Below are 25,377 nucleotides of genomic sequence, written 5' to 3' on the forward strand. Positions count from 1 at the left end.
GGTACGTTAAACAGACATAGAAAAATGGATTTCTGTCTTTTGTAGTAAGGTAATTGGGCACCACCGCTTGGCAGGAGCTGGTGCTATTGAGCCGGCTGTAGCTGCCACAGGTTGATAGGCAGGTGATCAGGCAGCTTCCACCAGGGTCTGCACAGGAGGCCTACCTAATATGCTGTCTGCCCTAAGGGCCTATGGGAACACAGTTGGATTATTATGTTAATGCATGAGCCTGCTGCCCTCTTCCTATCCCAGCTGGGTTCCCTGTTGTTAGGAACTGCTTTGCACTGACAGTGGAGTAATATGCTTCATGATTGAAAGGGCAAAGGGGCTTGGAGGAAAAAAAAAAAAAAAAAAAGAATAGGCCTGTACAGATATGTAAATGAAGGAAGGAAATCTGTAGGAAGATTTCACTCTATACAGAGAAAGTTTATTAGAAAGTTCTTTTTTCTTGCAGCACTCTGTAAAACCACTCATTTCTTAATTAATTTCTAGGCTTGCTTTCCTTCCTAACACTGCCATATAGTACATGGCAACGTTTTCCAAAACAGGCACTTAGGCTGATTTGTTTTCAACTGAGATGCTCTAACACATCCAAACCCAGGTGGAGTGCTGACAGTGGTGCATTTTTTTTGCACATTCATTACTCTTTAATACTCGTCCTTCACTTATTCCACTCTTTTTTACAGGAAAGTTATGTCTTAAGGTGCTGAAGGATTTATGTTATGTATTGCTATCACTTCTATTTTTCTTTATTTTTGGTGAAGCTTTGGAAAACTGCATAAACCTGTCTTTTGGGAGTGGGTAGGTGTAGAGACGAGGAAGTGCTTGGGTGGGGTAGAAGGTATTTTCATGGGCCTATGAGTTTAATATGAGTGATGGTTCAAATTGCAGTAGCATTTGGTTTTCAACTGAGCTTTTTAACATCGACATCATAATGTAGTGAAGAGTGTGGGCTTTCGTGTCCACGGACCTGTACAAATGCTGGCTCTACTAACTATTAGCTATCTTATTTTGGGTAAACCACTTTACCTCGTATCTACCTCAGCTGTAAAATGGGTATAATATGAATTTTAAATGAGAGGATAATGAATATAAATAATTTTGTTGATGTAGAGTGGGTATTCATCAATGCTCACCATAATAATGATACGGAATTGCTATTATAGCAACTATAAATTTCAGTTATTAGACCATTATTTTAATATGTATGGTTGTATACATTCAATGGATTGAAGATTCTGTCTTTTCCTCTACATGTTTCTTTTCTTTCTTTCTTTCTTTCTTTTTTTTTTTATCAAGCCTCAGCAAATGGGAATGACTTTAGCTTCAACCAGAATTTGACACAAAAACATAATGTTAGGATATGTTTTTAAACAATTAGTTTTATAATAAGCCACATTTCAAATGCTGAAAGGAAATTGAATGGAAAAGAAAATCTATTTGGCCAATATTCCAGACAGCATCTGGAAATATTTTTTGTGGATGTCTAAATTTGGAAAAGTTTACAAGTATTCCCATATATGTGACTGTGTCTAACACATTTGTTTATTTAAACTAATTAGAATGGCAGTATATGGCTGGGAATTATTTTAAATACCTCTCATGGTTTTTTTCACTTGGCACAGTACTTACTGGATGAGAAGATGTATATAAAGATGATGTTCCCAGTGCCTAGCACACTGAGGGATTGGGAAATGATGGTCATTGTGAATTAGTGTCCATGCATGTTTCATATCAACAGCCCAGCCTGCATTAAATAATGCTTTGCAGAGTTGAAAGGAGGAACTTCAGAGAGATTCTTAAGGTCAGCAAATGTAAAAAGTTGGGTGTAGTATAGGATCCATAAGCTAGTAGGATGGTTATCATATAAATGATGAAAAGAATTCATATGATTTAAAAATGATCCATTAATCATTTTAATACTCCATTGAAAACTTTGTTAAAGTTTGAGGTAGATACTTTGTGCTATATTAGAAAAGAGACTCCTTTCTGAAAAGTGATTATGCATTTAACTTTACATGTACAGAATACAGGGAGAAGGTACCAGTTCTGTCTAAGCAATTCTTTGTAGTTATAGAAAAATTCTTTTATACCATATCTTCATATTACCCATTTAGTTGGTTATGTATATGGTGTGTTGGGGGGGTATGTAGCTATGTACATTTATATATATGCATGAATATACATGTAAACACATGAATATATACATATGTATATATATCTCTGGCTGTATATGATATGTACAGTATATAAAATCTCAGAATTTGATGTATACCTAGGAATATTTCAAGAGGAGCTCTAGTCAAGCACATTGCTTAATAATGGAATTTTAAATAATGCCCTAAGTTTGAGCAATAGTTGTTAATTGTGAAGACTTTGAAGAAGAGACATTATAGTAATCAATAAGACCATGAAATAGGTAAAGAATACTCAAAGGAGTATGCCTTTTTAAAATTTCCTTCTTCTTTACCAATCAGCAGTGCAGGCTGCATCACTGCTGATTGTCAGAATACAGATCTACATCTCTCCCGAATATAGCCTATTGTACATACAAAGAAGTCCGTCACAGAGTGAATTATAAACTCTGTTTTAAAGGAAGTCCACTTTGAAGAAAATCTATGTAGTCTATTCGGCTTAAATAAACATTTGTCCAATGCCTGGTTTTCTTTAAAATAGTTTTGGATTTAACACATCCTATAGTTCCTTATAGGCTGAATGTTATTGAGAACAGAAGTCGTATCTTATTAAGAAGGAGAAGGAGAAGGAGAAGGAGAAGAAGAAGAAGAAAGAAAAAAAAGAAAAGAAAAGAAAAGAAAAGAAAAAGACAAAAACAACCTAGTTCCTTAAACACAGTAGGAATTCATCGAATGCTCATTGACTGAATAATTGGGTCAACATAATAATGTAGTATAATAATAGTATAATAACACTCGGATATAAGTCCATGGATCCCAATGTACCTTGTTTTTTCTTACCTTTACTTAGTACTGCTCTCAAGGAAGCATTATCCATGTGTCCCTTTGGCAGCTTTGTGAAGCTGCTGACTGAGTTACCTTTCCAACCTCTCTGACAAAGTGGTAACTTCTGCCTCTCCTGAGCCCCTTCCTACCTCCACTAACCCATCCCACTTCTTTATGCCCTCCCCACATTGTTATTCTGCCAGAGACACAAGAAAGGCCAGAGTTGGAGACATGATGATTGAGTGGAGGTGTGCTTTATAGGAAAGAAGCAAATGTTTTGCCAGAGGGGTTGTTGGTTTCTGCCCTTCTAGAAGCCATTAGCCTGTCCAGTGACTATGTTCTCCCTCTAGTTGTGTTCCACATTCACCCTTTGCTTTTCAGGAAACTTTAGAAACACCCTAGATTATTCTTTTATTCCAAGCCCCAATCCTAACTAGAATTGTGAGGACCCGCTGCTCTGTAAAGGTTTTACCCCCCTACCCCCAGACTTCTTTCAGACTCTTCCCCCAAAGATGGTAAGAAAACACATAAACACACACACACACACACACACACACACACACACACACACACACACAACTTTTCTTGACTTTTTCCTTAGGTCTCATGAATTTCTGAATATTAACAAAGAGGTCTACATAATAGGTTATGATTCTAAAATCACAGGGAGTTATATTATAAACAATAAACACTGAACTTTTTTAAAAGGCTTGCCTTACATCCCCATATCCATCCTTTCTCTTCTTCCCACTTTAAAAATGCTTATTTGTCTCCATTTTTCCAAATTCACCAGAAATTTTATCTCTATTTGGGTCCCTAATTTGGCAAGTCATTGATTAATAGTTCTCACCACTTAGTAATGAGATAATATTGATGATGATACAATTAATAATAACTAATATTTAGTACTAACTATGCTAATGCTTTATATAAATTTTCTCATTGAATTCTCACAAATGCTTACAAGCAGATAGTAATATTACACCCATTGTGAGACAAGGAAACGGAAGTTTAATATGGCTAAAGTTGTTCAGTCTCCTGTCTGTGGAGCTGGATTCAGACCAATATAAGCTAAATCTAGTGCCCTCTAGTGCCTGCAATCTTACAGCTGTTTTAAGTGGTAAATTATGTACTGAAACATAGCCTTCATTTCCCAACTGCCTCTCTCCAATATTTGGGTTGTATCCTTACCTATTCTTGTGTAGGAGGTTGTGTCTCATTAGGCATAATCATATCATATAGATCTAGGAGGATGGATCATGGATAAATAAGAGAAAACCATGCTAACAAGTTTTTTTAACCCTGTTTTCCAAGATTGAATGGGTAGGCAGCTTAATAACTTGGTATTATCTCATGATGACAATGTCAAAGGAAAAAGTAAGAGCCAGCGTAACTAGTCCTTCTTTTACTAGTAAAGTGTGATAGCAAAAATGGTGTGAATAGCGAATAGTTAACAGAAAGCTGACAATTTAAGGGCACGAAAGGCAGAACCTAAATTTGCATTAGTTTCCTTAAAGATAAATGTAATCTTGGAACTGACAGTCTGGCAAGTGCATAAATAGACCCTGAAGCTCAGACAGTAAAGTTATTTGCAGTTATAAAATGCAATTGACCTTTATAGAATATGGGTGTTAGAAGCACTGATCCCCATGCAGTCAAAAATCTGTGTATAACTTTTGACTCCCTAAAAACTTCACTAATAGCCTACTGTTGAATGGCAGCCTTACTGAAAACAGAGTTGATTAACACATATTTTTTATGTTCCACTATTATATACTGTCTTCTCACAATAATAACTTTTTCTTATTTTTTTTTCGTGTTTCTAGGCTATGCAGTTCAGCTGTGAGTTTTTCAAATTGTTGCAAATCTCCAAAAAAATTTCCAGTATATTCACTGGAAAAAAAAAAATCCACATATAAATGGGCCATGTAATTCAAATCCATGTTGTTCAAGGGTCTACTGAAAATAAGTCATGGGGCTGTAACCTACAGCATGATGACTGTAGTCAATAATACTGTATTGCCTATTTGAAAGTTCCTAGGAGAGTAGATCTTAAAAGTTCTCATCATAAGAAAAAACATTTTTGTAACTTTGTGTGATGACAGATGGTAATTAGACTTATTAATGTGATGATTATTTTGCGATGTATACAAATATCTAATCAATATTTTATATATCTGAAACTAATAGAATGTTATAAGTCAATTATGCTTCAATTTTTTAAAAAAGGAAAGGTACCAGAAGGAAACAGAACATGAACTAATAAACCAGACCTTTACTTCATGATAAAGCCTGCTCTGACCACCAGACACTGATTGAAAAGACAGTGAAGTCAACCTGGATTTTAGCAAGCCCATGGATTTGCAGAAAGAGCTCTGAGAGCCCCAAGAACTTCCTGAAGCATTCTAGTCAAGCTCACACCAGAGATGAAGGTGTCTTGGGGCCACTGAAATCCCCACAACCTGTTTGAGAGGATTATGGTTAAATGGGCAATTAAAGACAGGTGCTTTGTCCTAAGCTTTACTCCTTTTTTTTTTTTTTTTCTTCCTCTTCTTTTGTGAGAAAGAGTGACAACAGGAGCAGGAGAGAGGCAGAGACAGAGGGAGGCAGAGAGAGAGGGAGAGAGAGAGAATCCCAAGCAGGCTCTGCACTGTCAGCGTGGAGCCTGAAGCAGGGCCCGAACCTACAAACCATGAGACCATGACCTGAACTGAAACCAGGAGTCAGCCGCTTAACTGACTGAGCCACCCAGGCGCCCCTAAGCTCTCCTCCTTTGGTCTCACACTTATGACACTGTCCTTTTATAAGAGCATGGGTTTAAGCATGGGTCCCAATTTTACCATTGATTTATTTCAACTTATTTCTCTCAACCACTTACTTTCTCTGAGGCTTATTTTTCACATCTGTACAATGGAATAATACTTACCTCATGGGGTTGTTTTAAGAATTAAGTGAAGTAACCCCTATTGTCTGGTATAGAAGATGCTTAACAAATGTCAGCTTTTTTTCCTTCTGCTTATAAAATGCTATTTTGATGGAAAAGGAAAATAAAAGAAGTTAAATCATTTTATTCTAAATTCTTGGGTCAGAAAAACAGTTTTTACCTCTTGCTCCCATAGAATTTCATGCATCATGTCTCATTTAAGACCCTGTGAGCTACTAATCTTGGGGGGGGAAATGAAATTCAGTTTGGTTCATAACACTTCTTGGAAGGGAGTTTTTAAACTGTGATGAAGCTAGGTTAAACGGGAGCCAAGTGGGGCCATTTCCAAGGGTTTGGGAGGTGAAGCAATTTGTTTTTGTACTTGTATCACTGCTTTTACTCTTTTTAATCTCATTTCTAGTCCCTTAGGTTCCGTAATAAAGTCTTCAGTACTATACATTTTTATTAAACATCTTTTTGGACTCCAATTTGCATTTCAGATAATATAACAAAATGTATGTGTTTCAAATATTCACTGCATAATTGCGATTAGAACATGTAATCCCTCAAAAGATGTTAATTGCAATTTAAATTCACGCTGAATTTAATTAAGTGAGTTGGGGATTAGAAAGTAGATGTAAGGAGTAGTTAAGGGAATACATTTTTAAAAAGCATCCATATTTTTTTTTCTAAAAAATCTAAACCTCTTTCCACTTTATGATTAGAAAGATGAGAGAAATGTAGAAGAGGAGGAATCAAAATCTTAAGACTATATTCACAATTTGGATCTAGAATTTAAGCTAATTGTGGTTAAAGAAAGGAGGGCTGGTTTGAGTAAACTTCTCATTTATATTCTTAAAGAGTTTTCCAGTAGATGGTAACTCACTTGGTTTCCGATAAAGACTTGAGTTGAACAGAAACCTTGAAGAACTGAGAAGATGTTAAGGTAGTTGCAACAGAGATCTTTCCAGCCAGCTGTTTTCTGTGTGTGTGTGTGAGTCTTTGTTATAATGTGCTGGCCAAGGCGGTGTTTTATGTATAATTATAGAAGAGGCACTTAGTGCATAGACAGTTCATATTTAAGCAGTGCTTTTCTATGATAACTTCACTGTACTAATGGAAGTAGAGAGTAGCATTAGAAGAAAAACAAATGCCTTATTTTTTCCTAACTTCTAAAGAATACTAAAACTTGAGATTTATAGTCTTAAAAAAGTATGTAAGCAGTCCTATCTCTCAGTGATTGGGAGCATAAAGCATTTAAATTATTATTATTTGATGTTGAATCTGAAAACAGTTTTTCAAAAAGGCTACTGGAATAATAACATTGTGATTCATTTTATTTTTAAGTTTTTCTGGGAACACATTTTAAATCAAGAATCCCTTTTAAGGTGATCTAAACACAGTTTTAAATGCAAGGGTATTATTTCTCTTTAAGTAATTTCTTTATTTTTACATGTGTCTGGAAGAGGAAAAATTACTTCATAAACCTGTTTTGAATGAGTCATACCATGAATGTGGTGCACAAAACAGTGTGCACATGCGTGCATGTGTGTTAATTACACATACTGACTGCCTAATATTTTATTGGATTCTATAAGCATAATTTTTTAAGAAACAAACTTCAGAGTCTTTTAAAATGTTCTCTTAGTAAGAAATGTTTGAAATTCTGATGGGAAGCTCTGTCTTTGTTTCCTAAGAAGCAAGCATCCTAAAAAAACTGAATCATGAATCTGGCTTTACATCTAGAATGAGTTCTTCAAACTTTATCTGTGCTACCGTAAGGAGTAGTTAAGGGAATACATTTTTTAAATGAGCAAATAATAAACTCGTTTTTAAAGGAAACAAAAGCTATGTTTATACTTAAGACACTGTGGCTTTAAGTATGTAAATCATCCATCTTGCCTGCAACCTAAAATAATTCCACGTAAATGTCTTCATTTATTTGCAATTTAATTTCCTTAAAATGACTACTTTGATAATGGCTGTCATGGGTGCTTTTTCTAATAACATAAAATTGCTGTTATTCTCAATGAAGTGACTTTTTTCTTTTGGGTTAGGTTCACACTATCACATAAACATAATTTTTGACCAATGGCTTATCAAGGAAAAGGCTTACCATTCATCCACTGTCCTAAATTCACTATGTGAGACATCTAGTAACGTACAACATTACAGAATGACTAGCAAACATTATGTTCTTGTATTGTTTAAAAATTTTTTAGTATCTTAATTTTTTTTATCACAAAGGCACCATATTCCGAGTAATATAAAAAATGTAAGCAAACAAAACAAAGAAATACCATAATCCCACTGGTCAAATAACCATATTGATATTTTTATGTGTATCTTCTAGACATTTTTGTTTGCACATATATTTAATCGAATGAGATCATATAATGCATATTGTTTTGTAATCCTATTTGCCCACTTAGCAATACATCGTGATCATGTCTCCATAGTGTCCTACAACAGTGTTTCTATAGACCATTTACTATTCTCACGTGTGGACATGCAATGTTTTGTTTCAGTCCTGGCTAGTTTTGGCTATTAAAAAATAATATGATGAAGAGCCTTTTCACTAGATCTTTTCTTGGATCTGTATTAGTTTCTTAGATAAGTTTTTAAAACTGGAATTGCTGGGTCAAGGGGTGTGTATGGACACCTGTAAGGTTTGGCTGCTTTAGAACCCAGCGAGGTTCTAAAGGATGCAGAGGCATCTTTTCCCTGAACTCTCATCAATCGTAGGAATTATTATTTTTACAAATCTTTGCTCATTTGATAGTTTTCTCCCTACATTACTTTTGTATTCTCTTTTCAGTGCGAGTCAGTCCATGTTGTAAAGATGAAGAGTCCACATAATATTTTCTAGAAATGTGTATTTGACAAATATTTTAATTTTATCCCTCCCCCCCCCCCCCACTGCCCAATATATGTCATATTTTAGAGTAAACTCTTGATGACAACATTTAAAAAGTTGCTCTATTTCTTTATTTGACTTCAACCAAAAGAAATACACATTGTTGTTGCTGAATGTGTTGTTTAACTAGATCTCTAACCATGTTATAAATGGTGCCTGTGGAAGGATCTGGGGACAAGACCTTTAAACTTTTTTTTTTTTTTTAATCACATCTTAAGATCTTGGAGAATCTGAACTTATATAAGAATGTTTGGGCTGCTGTTATTACAGTGAAACCTTCTGAGAGTATCTTCTCAGGTAATTTTTTTAGAGAAAGTCACTTACAGATATAAAACGTTTGACCAGAAGAAAGCCTCAGGTTGTCAGAGTTACTTATACACCATTGTTCAGCTGGGCCTCTTTATTAAATCATCTCTTGGCAGTCCATTAGTTGTGGTGCTACAGCTATTGCATGGCCCACTAAGCTAATATACCTTCAATCACTAACAGAAGGATAACCTTAATAAAAATTTGAAGTCGATTTAGTGCTTCACTGCTTGCTGACTAGTGTTTTACGTTTGAGTGTGTCTATTACAATTTCCATTTCGTGTATTTTTGATATTCACACATCTCTTATCTACATAATATATTGGAATCAAATAAAGATTAATGGCCTAGAGAAGGAAGAGTGTTTGGAAGTTCTTCGAATCCTGGCTCGCCACTGCCACAAACTGTGTGATCTTGAGCAAGTCGCTTCCTACACTGGGCTTCAGTCCAACCCTTGTACGTAAAATTAGGGAACTGGGAAGATGTTCTCTAAAATTTCTACCTGTATTACTCTACTATTCATAGAAAATTCAGATTACATTCTGAAGAATCTGTACCTTGAAACTTTTTTTTTAACTTCAACTATGCCTTTGTAGGAAATAAAAAAAAAGAATTGCTCTTTTCTGCCCCCCATAAAATTTTGAGTAGCTAGAATAATAAAAGAGAAGATCCACGTCATTCAATGGTAAATGATACAGAAGAAAATCACTTAAAGCCAATTAACTTTGAAAAAAGAATGAACATTTACTAGTACTTAAAAAATATGTTTAGCTTTTATTTTGAAAAAATGAAACTAAATTATGGAATAAACTTATGATTCGCTTAACAAAATTTGGGTTATATTGTAACTATTCACTGATTCTTGGTGTGAAGGAGGAAAGGGCCAAGTGTTTTGGAAGGTAGGGATAACTAATTTTCCCAAGAAAATTGTTAAGATGACATGATGTCACATCTTTTCCTCCTGTTTATTTTGCAACACAAATTTGCGAAAAGAGTTGAGGTTTTGTAAATTTTCATAGATACTCTCATTTCAAAAATAGTCCAGGGGGGCCTGGGTGGCTCAGTTGGTTAAGCATCTGACTCTTGGTTTTGGCTCAGGCCATAATCGCATGGTTTGTGAGTTCGAACCCCACATCGGGCTCCATGCTGACAGTGCGGAGCCTGCTTGACACTCTCTCCCTCTCTATCTCTGCCCCTCCCCTGCTCACTCTCTCTGTTTCTCTCTCAAAAATAAATACATAAACTTAAAAAAAAAGTCCAATTTACTCTCCTTTTAAGCACCTGTCCTGTCATTAATTTCTTTCTTGTCATTAACTTTGTGCTGATATCATCGACTTTCCCGCATCTTCTGTAGGACTCACAATTATATTTAGCAAGCGTATTTATGTTTTATTTGTGCTATATGTCAGGTGTTTAAAATACTGTGCAGTCAGTGAGAGTAAACCAACCAAAGTTGAAGTAGAGAGATAGATAACTATTGTGAAGAGGTTAGGGTGTGCATGTGGGAAGGGAAAATGTCTTCTTGGGAGTCCTTTTAGAAATGGTAAGTTCGTTAGTGAACTTTTTCCTGCCATGATGTCCCTTGTTTCCATGTACAGCCTAAATTCTTCAGGGACTTGGAGAATGAAGACCTGTGTAAAGAAGGCCTGCTGGGCCTTACTTTATATGGTTGTAGGATATCCAGGGGTCTTATATCTGCCATCTCATTTAATCCTCACAAAAATTTTGTGAAGTGGTTGTTGTTATTCGCATTTTATAAAATGAAGATGTGGGGATTTTTTAAAAGAGTTTTTTTTTTGTTGATTTGCCATCTTTTTGTTGATTTGCCATCCATAGCTCTTCTTTAGCGAAGTGTCTGTTCAAATCTTTTGCCCACTTTTTTATTGGATTGTCTTCTTATTTAGTTGCAAGAATTTTTTAAAAATGTCTTCTATGTACAAGTTCTTTATCAGATATATTTTTTGGAAATATATTCTCCCAATTTGTGGCTTGCTATTCATTTTCTTAACAATGTCTTTGAAGGAAAGAAGTCTTAAATTATGATGAAGCCCGATTTATCATGTAAAAATTTTAAAGTTACCATTTTTGTATCCTACCCGAGAAATGCTGTCCTAAACCAAAGTTACAAAGATTTTCTCTATGTTCTTTTCTAGAAGTTTTATAGATTTAGCTTCTACATGTAGCTCTATGATCCATTCCAACTTATGTTTTATATATGGTGTGAGGTAAGGATTAAAATTTTGTTTTGTTTTGTCTTTTGCTTAGAGATGTCACTTACCACTTACTGAAAAGATTATTCACTCCCATTAAATTACTGTGCACCCGTTTCAAAAATCAATTTGCCATATCTATATAGATCTGTTTCTGGACTTTCTATTCTGTTTCATTGATTTATATATCTGTCCTTAAGCTAGTACCACACTGTTGATTAGTGCAGCTTTATATTAAGTGTTGAAATCAAGTAATATGTTCACAATATTCTCATCCTTTAAATATCTGAAGGATCTCAGTATGTTGCTTCTTTCCTGATATTGGTCATTTCTACCTCCTTTTTTTCTCGTAGTGCAGAAAGGACAAACCATGACTTGCAGGCTGAACCATCTTGCTGCATGTTTTTGTGTAGTAAATGAATTAAGAATGGTTTGTACATTTTTTAACAGGTAGAAAAATAAATAAATAAAATTTCATGACACATGAAAATTAAATGAAAATCAAATTTTAGTATCCATAAAGTTTTATTGGGACATAACCACTCTTAGTCACTTATACATTATCTATGGCTGCTTTTGTGCTATAACAGCAGAATTAAGAATTTGTGATCATATGGGCTATAAAACCTAAAATATTTATTATGTTGTTGTGGCATAATAACAATATGTATCTTTGTCCCAGCTTTTTGACACAGAGCTTCAAAAAAACCCTTGGCACTTCCTGAGTGATTGGAATGGTTTTCTTATGCTAATTATGCTAATTAGGAGACTCTAGATGGGCTCCTAGGTAACTTTAGGATGTGGGCTGGTCAAAAAGATCAAGCTGGTAACTAGAGGGTTAGAAATTCCAGTCACTCCACCTCCAGGGAAGGAGAGGGAGCTGGAGATTGAATTGCCAATGATTTAATCAATTGTGATCATATAAGGAAACACCAATTAAAAACTATGGACTCTGAAGCTCACTGATGCTTCCTGGTTGGTGAACATTTTGATGTGCCGGGAGAATGACTCACTCTGACTCCATGGGGACAGGGCACAGAAGTCCTCAGACCCCCTTCTTTGTGTATTGCTTATAATCAAAGTGTAATCTTAACTATAGCACTTTCAGTGAATTCAGTGAGCTGTTTTATTGAATTATTGAACCAACCAGGGTCATAGGAACCCCTGAATCTATAGCCACTTGGTCAGAAGTGCTGGTGGCCTGGGACTCCTGTAGTGCACCTGCCTGCTGAAGTGAGGGCAGTCTTGTGGAGGACTGAGCTTTGGGCTTGTGGGGTCTGTGCTAACTCCAGGGAGGTAGCATCAGAACTGTATTGCAGAATATTCAGATGGTGTTAGACCAGTTGGGTTGAAATTGAACAGTGGCCCTTTACAGAAAGTTTTCCAGTCTCTGTTCTAAGGCTTTATCAGTTTTATTGATCGTTTCCCCCAAAGAACCAGCTTTTGATTCCATTGAATTCTGTTGCCTTTATGGTTTTGATTTCATTCATCTGTTCATGTCTTTACTTAATTTCCTTCCTGTACTTACTTTGTGTTTAATTTGCCCATTTTTTTCTCATTTCTTATACCGAGGGGATTATGCCATCCCTTCCTATCTTGGTGTTCAGTGACGACATGTTTGTAACTTGAAATTGGCCATGGTGGGAATATTTACATAAAAATCAGCCAATATTACAAACTAATGTTCCTCCCCTCATCTTGAGAGCCAGTTACTAAACATTTACCAGCATACTACTTGTAACAGAAATAACACAGCTCTTTTTTAATCTTCTCAGGAGACCTAACATAAAAAGATGATCTCAAATGAAAAGTTAATTCAGAAAAAGAGAGTACTTGATAGTGAAAAATGTAGATTAATAGTGAAAAATATAGATTGTAAATCTGGAATTTTAAAAAAGATTATGCAATCTCTGATCCTAAAGACATGAAGAATAGGATAGGGAGGTTCCTATTGTTCATGATTTCAGTATAGTCCTTTTTGAGGACTACTTTTGAAAAATGCCTTGACTAGATGATCTGCAAAAGTCCATTTCAGTTCTGTGAATCTATGGTAAGTTATTTCCCAGAAGATGGTAGGAAAGCTGTTTTATTGCTAATGAAAAGCTGATGAGAGAGTTATTGCTGAGGGATTGATCCATTGCCCTCTTAAGAAGCTCTGTGATTCCCAGACCTAATGGATGGAAAAGAGCAGAAATAACAGAGGTAGGTAGCTAGAGTCTAAAATTTGTAAGAAACATTAGACGATTCAACGTAGCTTGTCACTTACGTTTTGTGGATGCCCTTCTAAACAAAGTGTTAAGGGAATTCTTGGCCAATTTCTCTGTTGGTGTGCTGAGAGCTTAGTTCGTGGGTTGGCATTAAATAGGGCTTCCATTAATTGATCAGAAAAGTGCTTCTTGTCCATCACTAGGAGGTATTGAAAAAGTCCACTTTAAAGGAAATTTTAGTAGTTAATTTCTGTGCTGCCATATCTGTGATCCCATTGATCTTATTGTATTATAGCCATTATGATGTCTAGCCCAATACTGTGAGCAGATACTGTGGCATTTATTTTTGAATTATTAGTGCTTAGAGTAATAAATTAATAAATTTGTGTTGAATAAATGAATAATTAAAGGAGCATTTATTTTATTCCTTTTTAGCGGGACATAGGAAACCCAAAAGATAAGAACAATTAAACTTCAGGGATATTGAGAATTGGAATTTTAAAAAAGATATAATGTCAAGTAGCACAGAATATTTTAAGTCAGTTTTATTCAGCTTTTTCTTAGAAATTTACAGGTGCTTAATAAGCTATTATTAAATAAATAATATATATTTTCAATTTAATAGTTGGTAATCTGAATTATATGCACAGTTTGCTCCTAAGCATTCTGTGTTATTATAGCAAGTAAGTCTAGGTGGTTTTTTCTTGGTATTCTCCTCAATTTCATTCAATTTTTAGTCAGACATTGAGCACCTAATATGTACATAGCATTAAGGTTTGCCTAAAGATTAGAGAACCTTGAAAATGTTTGTTGTGAATAATATTACATTTATTGTATGCTTTTTTCTAATAAATACATAATCAGTGAAAAAATCTTGAAAATAAAGGAAAATCACAAAGCAGGAAAAAATCCATAATCCTATTACCCCAGCACATAACCACTGTTAGTGTTTGGGTATATGCCCTTTTATATTACATATTCATAAATATCTGTTAAAAAATATGTGAAATAGACAGCGTACAGGGAATGTCTGGGGATGAGTTCTAGTCTGGCCTTGCCACTAGCCAATATGACCTTGGGAAGGATCCTTTTATTTCTCTAGAGTTCTATTTCTTCATTTCTAAAGGGATTTTCATAGTATCTAAGGGCCCTTACCAGTTGAAAATTCTGACTTCATTGAAATTGAATACCTTCAAAGACTGAGATTTCAGGAGGATGAAATTGCAAGTGTTTGATTAAGTATATATTCATCTCAATTATGAGGCTGGTTTAAAAATCTTGAACTGGCATAAATATTTCCTACTAATATAATTAGGTGTTATTATGAAGCAGCTATACTTAAAGTAACAAATTTCTCCTGGAGCAATCATCACAGTCTGAACTGGTGAAGTTATTTGAGCTAATAAATATATTTTTAGGACAATGTTAAAGTAATATTCATTAGCCTTTAAGTATCCTACCGAAAATAAGAAATACAGGATCACCACTATTTTAAGTATGTGGCATTTTATCAAAAAAGCATACCAAGAAGAGAATCAAAGTAGCTATGTTACTTGATTCTTTTTGCACCTCAAGAAAATTGATTTTGTCTTCCCTCCTCTATTCCATGCATATTGTGAAAATGTTAGGTTGCTATGCAAGAACTATTGCGTATTATGCACCCAAGCTTTAAAAGTGTTAAAAGGTGTCTGGTTTTTCCTAGAAGGGTCAGTTTTCATATTAAATATTTTTTTGTTGAGCAGTTAAGATATCCTTTTACTTTTACCATTTTGTAGAAGGATTTTTTTGTATGCATTTTAACGGTTATTTAAGAGTCCCCATGTGCTTAGAAAGGAATCTGAATATATGTGCCTTTTTTTTAAAAGCCTCAGCACAATGTAGGTTATTCCATCAATACCATCAAATGACTGGGAGCTGTAGTTGGAACAATATGTAAAAATACAGCTTGTGAAAGATTTCCTTTATTAACTGTCATCATCGGCAGAATATATGTTCAAATAAACGTTGTGTAATAACTAAATTTGAGATTAATAGGCCCCTTAAGAAACAGCGAAGTCATTCAGAATAGTCAGTGAAAAATAGGCTGTAAGACTGTAACATGCACATATTGTCCTGCTTACATGCTCTCTCTGGTGTCATTCCCATTTATCACTGTCGGCGGGCTCTGTTCTCATTAAAACACTCTTGCACAAAAGCAACTTAATTTTCTTAAGAGGAGAGGACACCTGATTCAATTTAGCACCCAGAAACAGGAACTTGAATATATTTTTTCCTTGCCTGAATTGAGATGAATAGTTACAAACAAGAATAGCCACCCCCCCCCATTCACCTCAAGATTAAGGATATTAAATAATTTTTTTTTCCATTGGTAGCAAGAAGTGAACCTGTAGAAGCAGGCAAGAAATGTAGCTTACTCTGAGAAAAGCAGCTGGATGCATTTACTAGCAACCTGCATTTATATGAACTTCTGTTCATTCCTGCAATGTTTTTGAAACAAAGAATTAAAATGGTTGTTAAGATGGTGAATTTTAATGGTACATGTTCTAAAAGTAATCTTTCTTTAAATTGGTGAATGCCTTGTAGTAGTTCTATAGTCTTCATTTAGTGCAGTAACATAAATAAGGGAATAAAATGAAGAGTGTCCCTTTAATGTTGAGCATGGTGTATAAATTCATATTTTAATTGATGTCCCAGATATTTAGTTTTCCGTGGTATGGTTCAATAATACTTAAATGTAATATAGAAATGTATAACTCAGTTTTACTTGTTGTAAGATATATACAGTGAAAATAGTGGTAATTAAATAGCCCTAGCAACTAAGGTGCTTCTCAGAAAGCCAAATACAATTGGCTTTTAAAGCAAATGGGATAAACTTTTCCTAATTCTTTCTCTTTCTTTTCTTTCTTTCTTTCTTTCTTTCTTTCTTTCTTTCATTTTTCCTTCCTTTCTTCTTCTTCTTCTTCTTCTTCTTCTTCTTCTTAGCACTTCTATAGCACTTTGCAAAATACAAGTAAAAAGAAAATATTTTGTGTTTCTGTGTTTAATAAAAGACCAAGGATTGGAACTCAATATTTGATGTCTTTATGTTCTTTCAACTGAACCTGTGCTTGGAAAGGAAATAAATATTAAATAAAAATTTAAATTTAAGTAAAAATTAAAATATTAAAAATACTATACATTAAAAATACTATATTCTTGTGAATCAGAGCTTGGAGTGATATAAATTCACATAATTGAGGAACTTTTCCAGGGCAGGACAATACAGCTTTGATTCATCACTGGTAGTCAATTTTCTTTTCCTTTTCTTGCTTTCTTTTTCTTTTTTCCCCCAATAATGTGCTGTGCTATATGCGATGGGAATAAGACATTATGCTAAATAAAACTGAATATGCCTACTCAAACTTATATCTTAGAGGAAGCATTTTTGATTTATCTAACCTGCCCAATTAGTCCTTTATTATTTTCTGCCTTATTTAGGAACATTATTGTATCAGTTAGACTTCAGGTAATGGAAAATCAGACTACAAGTAGCTTAAACAAGCAGAGACTTATTTTCTCATATATTAAGATGCCTGAAGGTGGGGGTTGCTGGCATTTGTTCTGTGGCTCGATGACATTAGAGTGGCTGTCTCTGCACTGCTATTGGTCTTTCTCTTCTGGATGCCAGCTTTCACTGCTCTAGGCAGGAAGAAGGAAGAAGGACAGCGCCAGAAACTAACCTCCCTAACCCCCACCATGAAGCATGCATGTATCAATTTATATCTCATTGTCCAGAACTTTGTTGCATGGCAACCCTAGCTTTTCCTTTCTCATGTGTCCTTTTTGTGTCTTATTAAAAAAAAAAAACAAACCACAATTGTTTCCTTTTTTGAAGGCATAAAGATAGTTTCATTTTTTGCTAGATGTTTTCAAGTATTGCTTTCCAGCTCTAGGCGTTTAATTCATGTAGTATTTTCTTTTCTTAGTATATTATGAAATACTGTTTCTCCTCCTTTCCTAACTGCTTTGTAATGGTGCTGTTGTCATGTTCAGCTTTCTCACATTTGTAATTTTGTATTTTAAACTTCTGTTCAGTAGGGGTTGTTTCAAGTGGGAATCCACCGTGTTCTGGATTGTTGAAGTGACTCCAAAGAGAAGTTTGCATTTGCTAAGGCCTTAGGGGTTCTACTGATCTTTCATTGATTTTGTCTTTTCTTTTCTTTTCTTTTCTTTTCTTTTCTTTTCTTTTCTTTTCTTTTCTTTTCTTTTCTTTCTTTTTTTAATAAATGTTTATTCATTTTTGAGTAAGAGAGAGAGAGATGGAGAGAATGAGTGGAGGCAGGGCAGAGAGAGAGGGGGACAGAGGATCCGAAGTAGGTTCCGTGCCGACAGCAGAGAGCCCGAAGTGGGGCTCAAACCCACGAACTATGAGATCATGACCTGAGCTGAAGTTGGACGCTCAACCGACTGAACCGCTCAAGTGCCCCCCGTCTTTTGCTTTCTTGAATTAGTCTTTAGTTTGGGATTCTTGAATCAGATGGTAGGGGCAGTGCAGTTCTGTGCACACCGTGGACGCAGCAGGCCTTGTGTTATTTTCTTGATTTTGTAAGTAGAGTTGTCAAGGTGCCCTTGTGGTAGTGGGGCAGTCCTTCCAAGGTTCTGTCTGTCTGCTTGCTACAGGTGCCTCCACTCCACTTGTCACCTTCTGCAGGTAGAAGCTGTGCTACTTGTTGCTTCCAGGGCCCAGGGCCCAGGGCCCAGGACACAGGCCTGTTGTCCGGGAGGGTGCAGCATCGCCTCTCCTGCTTTACCACTCTGCTTTTGCCCAGCCTCCATGTGTCTAGTACCTGACTTTTCTTGTTTTCTTTTAGCTCAGCTTTACATTGAAGATGTTGTGTTGTTATTTTAATCTCCGTATTGAGTGGTGGGAACTTAAGGATTGTGTGTGCGAAATGCCATCTTACATACTCCTATTCCCCACCCCTCCTCTCTCCTTTGGCAGCATCCCTGGCAGATCTCACGGTTTTCTGGTCACTTTTAGTTGCAAAAATAGTCATATGTGTAGTAATTAGCATTTACATGTTAGTATTTAATTTAGGGCAGTCTAGCTTAAAACTCCATACTCCCTTCTTTCCCAATTTAGGCCTAACCTGTGTTTTAAAAACACAAAACATTGTACTTTTTTCCTTAATGAATGTATACATATATGATAAAAATATAAAAATAGTAGAGGCAGGACCAGTAGAGAAGAGAGCATGGTCTGTTACCTTTTTTTTTTTTTTTTTACCTTCTCACCCTCCCTACTTCGGCTTCTTTAGGGTCAGGGTGAATAGAACAAATGCATTACAGTGTGGGGGACAGTCTTACTTTACTGGTGTTGATGTTATCCGGCCCTTAGTGCCCTGTGTCATGGTGGATACCCACAAGCTATGTCTTTTTGCTGGACAGGTTAAGGGAGGGAGTTCTTCAGACTGTACCTCCAGCTCCTGCTTCAGAACATATCCCCTCAGCCCCTTATTGCCAGGGACTCCTCGCCCTTGAAGCCTGCTGTTCTGCTTTTCTCAAAAAGAGTTAACATTTGATGGCAGTCTTCTGAGGCATGTATTTGGCCCATATGGAATTGACAGAACCTGATCCCATCACAGAGTTGAAGTACACTTTGCCCAGTTGCTTACTCTCTCTCTGTCCCACCATTGTGGTCTGTTCTAGGCAGCCTCCCCAACTTTGCTGTTTCTATTCTGGAAGCAAGTGCCTGTTTCCTGCTCATTACACAGCCTTATTCTCCTCCCCAGTTCTAGGGAATTAACCATGAGGTTCCGAGAACTCTCACACAGTGCCCTCTGCTCTGGTGACTGCTTTCTCCCCTGTAAACATCCTGCATGGGGCCGCAGGTCGGCTTTCTCCTCTAAAGGAAAAGTCCAAATACCCTCTTACTCCTGCAGATTTCCTTTTTATCAATCCCTTCTAGAATTTCTAGTCTTTTTTTTATACAGCCTGCATGTGAAATGGTCCCTGGCCTGGTTTTCATGTCTTTTCGTGGGTACTATATGTCTATGTCTGGTATCTTTACTGTAGGAATAGTGCGGTGCTTGCCACGTATTCTCTTTAGTTTGGTGCATTATTGGAAATTCTGAGACAACCGTAAGTGTCCCATTTTAACATTTTGGTAAACATTTCTGATTATGTTGACTGGGGAAGCAGGGTATGCAACAGTGGAAACCGGAAGTTTCAGAAATTAACTTGCAATAGATCATTAACACCCAATGCGAACAATGGATTTCATTTCTTTATTTAGTGGATTGATGATGGAAGGAAAAAGAGGGCTGTTGGACCAGCATTATGAAAATTTTAGACATAGCGTCATAAGAGGAGACTTGGGGGAGACTTGGGTAGGACTCAGCAGTGTTCATATATCTGAAGTGCAATCATTTAAAAAAAAAAAAAAGACTACATATTTGTGTAACTCCAGAGCATGGGACACTGTCAGGGCACCGCCATAACAGATGGTAAAGGTTTCAGGCTTACTGTAAGGTAGAACTTCATAACATTTAAAGGCATTCGGCTGTGGCAGAGTTTGCTTTTATGAGTTAGAGGACTCTCTGTCCCCATTATTTTCAGTTTTTTTTTTTTAATTACCTTTTTATTTCAAGTAGGTTATAAGGAAATGAATTTGTTCTTGAACTTACTCAATTTACCAAAATAATTTAATAAAGACATGTTATATTGGGGCACCTGGGTGGCTCAGTCGGTTGAGCGTCCGACTTCGGCTCAGGTCATGATCTCGCGGTCTGTGAGTTTGAGCCCCGCATTGGGCTCTGTGCTGACAGCTCGGAGCCTGGAGCCTGCTTCGGATTCTGTGTCTCCCCCTCTCTCTGCCCCTCCCCTGCCCATGCTCTGTCAAAAATAAATAAACATTAAAAAAATTAAAAAAAAAGACATGTTATACAACATATAAAATAACAGATATTAGGTAAAATTGGGCAGATACGAAAAGCAATATAGTATCTAAAAATATGTGATATAAAGAAAGTCTACTCAGTATTAAAAAAACACTTATATGAACTTTTTTCCAGCTAGTCTTGTTTTAATTATCCATCAAAGTAATTGCGCCAAGGTATACACTTTACAGGTAGGACTCATGAGTTAAAAATGAAAACATTACTGTGCAGGGCATTCAGTTCGTATAAGTATTCATTCATTCATTCATTCATCATTTGATTCAGTAATATTTATTGAGGGTCTGCTATAAGCCAGGTGCTGTTCTAGGCACTGAGGACATGATCTTGTACCAGTTAGGTAAAATTCTTGTTGTAATAGAGCATTACAGACAGGAAATGGGTATTTAAGTCGTTTCTAGCAAAAACAATAATAACAAATGAAATGCTATATTTAAAAATCAGTGAATCCTTTCAGGTATGGCTTCTAGAAGGTAGGAGAGAGGAATCATATCCTAAGAGTCTTTTGTTACGTTAATGAGGTAACTTTTGGAAAGCCCCCAGCTCACCTAAGGATGAGGCTTGTTGCCAGGGGAACCAAACAGCTGATTAAAGGATTGGAATTTTTGGTTCTGCTTCCACACCTCTAGGGAGGAGAAAGGGGCCGGAGATAGAGTTCAATCAGCAACTGCCAATGATTTAATCAATCATACCTCTTAAATGGAGCCTCCGTAAAACCCCAAAGGACCGGTTCGGAGAGCTTCCGTGTTGGTGAACATGTGGAGGTGCTGAGAGTGTGTCACACCTGGAGAGAGCTGGGAAGCCCCGTGCCCTTTCCCCATACCTTGCTCTGTGCACCTCTTTCATCTGTCTGTTCCTGTATAGCCTTTTCATAATAAAGTGGCAATGGAGTGAATAAAACCATTTCCTGAGTTCTGTGAGCTGCTCTAGCAAATTAATCAAACTCGACGAAAGGGTGTGGGAACCTCCAATTTATATATAGCCAGTGCGTCAGAAGCACAGGTGACAACCTGGCCTTTGTGGTTAACATCTGAAATGGGAACGGTCTTGTGGGACTGAATCCTTAACCTGTGGGATCTGACACTAGCTTAAGGTAGAAAGTAGCAGATTTGAGTTGAATTGTAGGGCACCTAACTGGTATCAGAGAATTGCTTGATGGTATGGGGGGAAAAAAGTTAAAAGAATTATACATAATTTTGAAGCTTGCTTTTTCACTTTAAATATCTTAGCCAGCTTTCATATTGGTATATGCAGATCATCTTTTTTTTTTTTTTTTTTTTTGTTGAATTTAAAGAAGTTAACATATAGTGTAATAATGGTTTCAGGAGTAGAATTTAGTGATTCATCACTTACATATAACACCCAGTGCTCATCCCAGCAAGTGCCCTCCTCAATGCCTATCACCCATGTAGCTCATCTCCCCAGCCAGCACCCCTCCAGCAACCCTCAGTTTGTTCTCTGTATTTAAAGTTCTCGTCTGGTTTTCTTCCCTCTCTGTTTTTATCTTATTTTTCCTTCCCTTCCCCTAGGTTCATCTGTTTTGTTTCTTATTCCACATATGAGTGAAATCATACGATATTTGTCTTTCTCTGACTTATTTCACTTAGCATAATACACTCTAGCTCCATCCATGTTGCAAATGGCAAGCTTTCATTCTTTTTGATTGCCGAGTAATATGCCCTTGTATATATATATATATATATATATATATATATATATATATATATATACCCCACATCTTCTTCATCCATTCATCAGTCGATGGACATTTGGGCTCTTTCCATACTTTGGCTATTGTTGATAGTGCTGCTATAAACATTAGGGTGCATGTGCCCCTTTGAATCAGCATTTTTGTATCCTTTGAGTAAATACCTTGTAGTGCAATTGCTGGGTCATAGGGCAGTACTATTTTTAATTTTTTGAGGAATCTCCATAGTGTTCTCCAGAGTGGCTGCCCCACTTTGCATTCCCACCAATAGTGCAAAAGAGTTCCCCTTTCTCCGCATCCTCGCCAACATCTGTTGTTTCCTGAGTTGTTAATTTTGCCATTCTGACAGGTGTGAGGTAATATCTCATTGTGGTTTTGATTCGTATTTCCCTGGTGATGTATGATGTTGAGCATCTTTTCATGTGTCTATTAGCCATCTGGATGTCTTCTTTGGAAAAATGTCTACCCATGTCTGTTCATTTCTTCACTGGATTATTTGGTTTTTGGGTGTTGAGTTTAATATGTTCTTTACAGGTTTTGGATACTAACCCTTTATCTGATGTCATTTGCAAATATCTTCTCCCATTCCATCTGTTGCCTTTTAGTTTTGCTGATTGTTTCCTTCACTGTGCAGAAGCTTTTTATTTTGATGAGGTCCCAGTAGTTCATTTTTGCTTTTGTCTCCCTTGCCTTTAGACATGTCTAGTAAGAAGTTTCTGCAGCTGAGGTCAACGAGGTTGTGGCCTGTTGTTTCCTCTAGGATTCTGATGGTTGCCTGTCTTACATTTAGGTCTTTCATCCATTTTGACTTTATTTTTTGCATATGGTGTAAGAAAGTGCATGTCCATGTCCAGTTTCCCAACACCATTTACTGAAGAGACTGTCTTTTTCCCATTGGATATTCTTTCCTGCTTTGTTGAAGTGTGATGGCTGCAGAGTATTCCTTGGTAATTCTAGATTTTATTTCACTAACTCTATTGTTACATAGCAGTAGTAAATTTTAAAACATTGTTTATTTAAACATATTTATGTAACTGTATATAACTGGATCATAATAGGGAGGCTAAAGGAAATAAAACAAGATATTGTGAAAGAGATGCTTGTATTGGGTTGAGACTGAAGTCTTGATCTGTCATTGCTTTTGCTTGGCTTGGAGCCAGGTGTCAGATCCAGTCTTCTGCCAATCCTTGTATTCTGCCAAACATATAGGAAAACTTAGCAGAAGAGGTAGACTTTAGACATTTCTGGAAATCTTACTTATTTCAGCAATTCAGCAGATAAACATGTAGGTGCTTAAGATGAGCTTCATCAGATTCCTTCCTCAGAAGACTCTAGTTTCTAGGAAGGCCAGGAGGCATGTAAATAGATAGGTTATTTCAATGGTGTAACAATTGCCATGGCAGAGGTATGCTCAGGATGTTGTGGCAGCAGGTGTGGAGACACTCAGTCCACTTAGAAGTGAGGATATATGTGTGTTGGAGGAGGTGATTGAAAGCTGCTTGGAAGGAGTTGCTAATATAAGTGGGAGTTACCTAGGTGGAGGAAGAGGGAAGGGCATTCTAGGCCAGGGAGCGAGGTGGTAGGAAACAGCACAATGAGTTTGAGGAATCACAAGTGGTTTAGTATTGTCGGGATATAAAATTGGAGGCAAGAAATAAGATGGACAGAGACCTATTCATGGAAGGCCTTGTACATCGTGCTGAAGAGCTGGAAATTCCTCCTTAAGTCTAAAGACATACATGCCTTTTATGTATGAGTGAAACACTCTCTAAATATTTATCATCACTCTTTGGGACTCTGGAAAACATAATTCCTTTATATGCTGCAAGAGTAGAATTAAGTCAACTATTAGGTTGATTATTTGTCACTATTGAGCTCAAGATCCTTGGTTCAGTGTCCAATTTCACATGGTTCTTGAGATACCCAGAATGCAGAGTATTCCTTGGATCACGAATTAGCTGTTTCACAAATGAATGCCAGAGCTCATTGCATGGGAGCACCAAGTGACAGGATAGGTGGGTTCAAATGCATCAGCACCAGCACCAGCAGAAGAACAACTAAGAAGTTGGCTTGCAGCATCTTCGGGTGCCTAAGACAGCACGTCACTGTCATCGCCATTATTTTATAAAATGCCAATCCACATACAATATATTGCTTGTGTTTGGGTTAAAAAAAGAGAATTGGTTGGAGTGGGAAAATGGTAATTTGATCTGATGACTGGTAGTTGACTTATTTTACTTTGACTTCTGAGTCTTTTTACTTCTAACAATCCATGTGTTTTTGTTTGTTTGTTTTTGATTTTTTTGTTTGCTTGTTTTTAAATACTAGCCAAAACCGTTAGTTACCTTGAATAAGGTTGGTGAACACGAAAGAAACACATTTGGAAGAGAGAAGCTCAAAGCAAAATACCTCATTCCTTTACTAAAGAGATCAATCCATTTTAAGCACAAAATAGGGTCTAGAAATAAACGGTGGTTGTGGGGAAGGTGCATTTCTTTTGTAGGAAGGAAGGCAGTGTTTCCAGTTGATCTCACTACGACTCATTTATTTATATAGTTTTACTTATTTTTCTCCACACATACAAGTTTCTCCTGAATCATCCATAATGGAATTCCAGGAAGATGGGTTAAATATGTTGCCATAGTTTACAATTGTCATCTGTAATGTTTTATTTAGCCAAAGTTTTTTTTTCCACTACTCCCTGTACAACACGGAACACCATATGCCATTGTCCCTGTCAGGAAGCAAAGGTTTCCTTGGTCTGTGCCTGTGCCTATGTTTATGCCACAGAGGAACTCTGGTCCAGTGCCATCTTTTATTGATAGGGCCAGCAAAGAAGAAATCTAATGAAATTATCAAAGCTTTGAATTAATTATGAACTTGAATAGGAGAGCTAAGCTCTCTGGAGCCAGGGATCTCATTACCTATGCACTCTCATTGCATCTTCTTCTGGAGCAGAAGGCATTTTCAGCTACAGCTCTTAGCCTGCCTTTGGACTTTATTCAAACTTGCTAAACTGACATCCTTTTCTTACTACGACATGGCTGCTAATGTCCATGATGATTAATTTAATTCTGCTCTTGATCTACAGGAGATGTCAATAGGTTTTCTCTACCCTTCCTTTTGCCTTTTATTATTTTTTCTTTCTCTCTCCTTTTTCCCCCATCAGATTGGATGTTATACAAGTTTTTATCCTTTTTGGGTAATGTGA

General features: G+C 36.5%; 1 protein-coding gene across 4 annotated transcripts in view; it reads left to right on the plus strand.

Annotated features, from left to right (window-relative positions):
- The window catches only part of SLC10A7 (solute carrier family 10 member 7), a 250,502-nt gene that overhangs the window by 49,351 nt on the left and 175,774 nt on the right, over positions 1-25,377 (plus strand). The window contains exon 5 of one of the 4 annotated variants that reach the window (XM_042935365.1): positions 5,190-5,488. The exons of the other annotated variants lie outside the window; for them this stretch is intronic. Within the exon in view, the coding sequence (XP_042791299.1) occupies positions 5,190-5,246 (57 nt within the window). The 3' untranslated portion in view covers positions 5,247-5,488. Of the gene's footprint in view, positions 1-5,189; positions 5,489-25,377 lie in introns of those variants that run through there. 4 annotated transcript variants of the gene reach the window in all.

This window comes from Panthera leo, chromosome B1 (genome assembly GCF_018350215.1).
Source record: "Panthera leo isolate Ple1 chromosome B1, P.leo_Ple1_pat1.1, whole genome shotgun sequence".
Taxonomy (NCBI): domain Eukaryota; kingdom Metazoa; phylum Chordata; class Mammalia; order Carnivora; family Felidae; genus Panthera; species Panthera leo.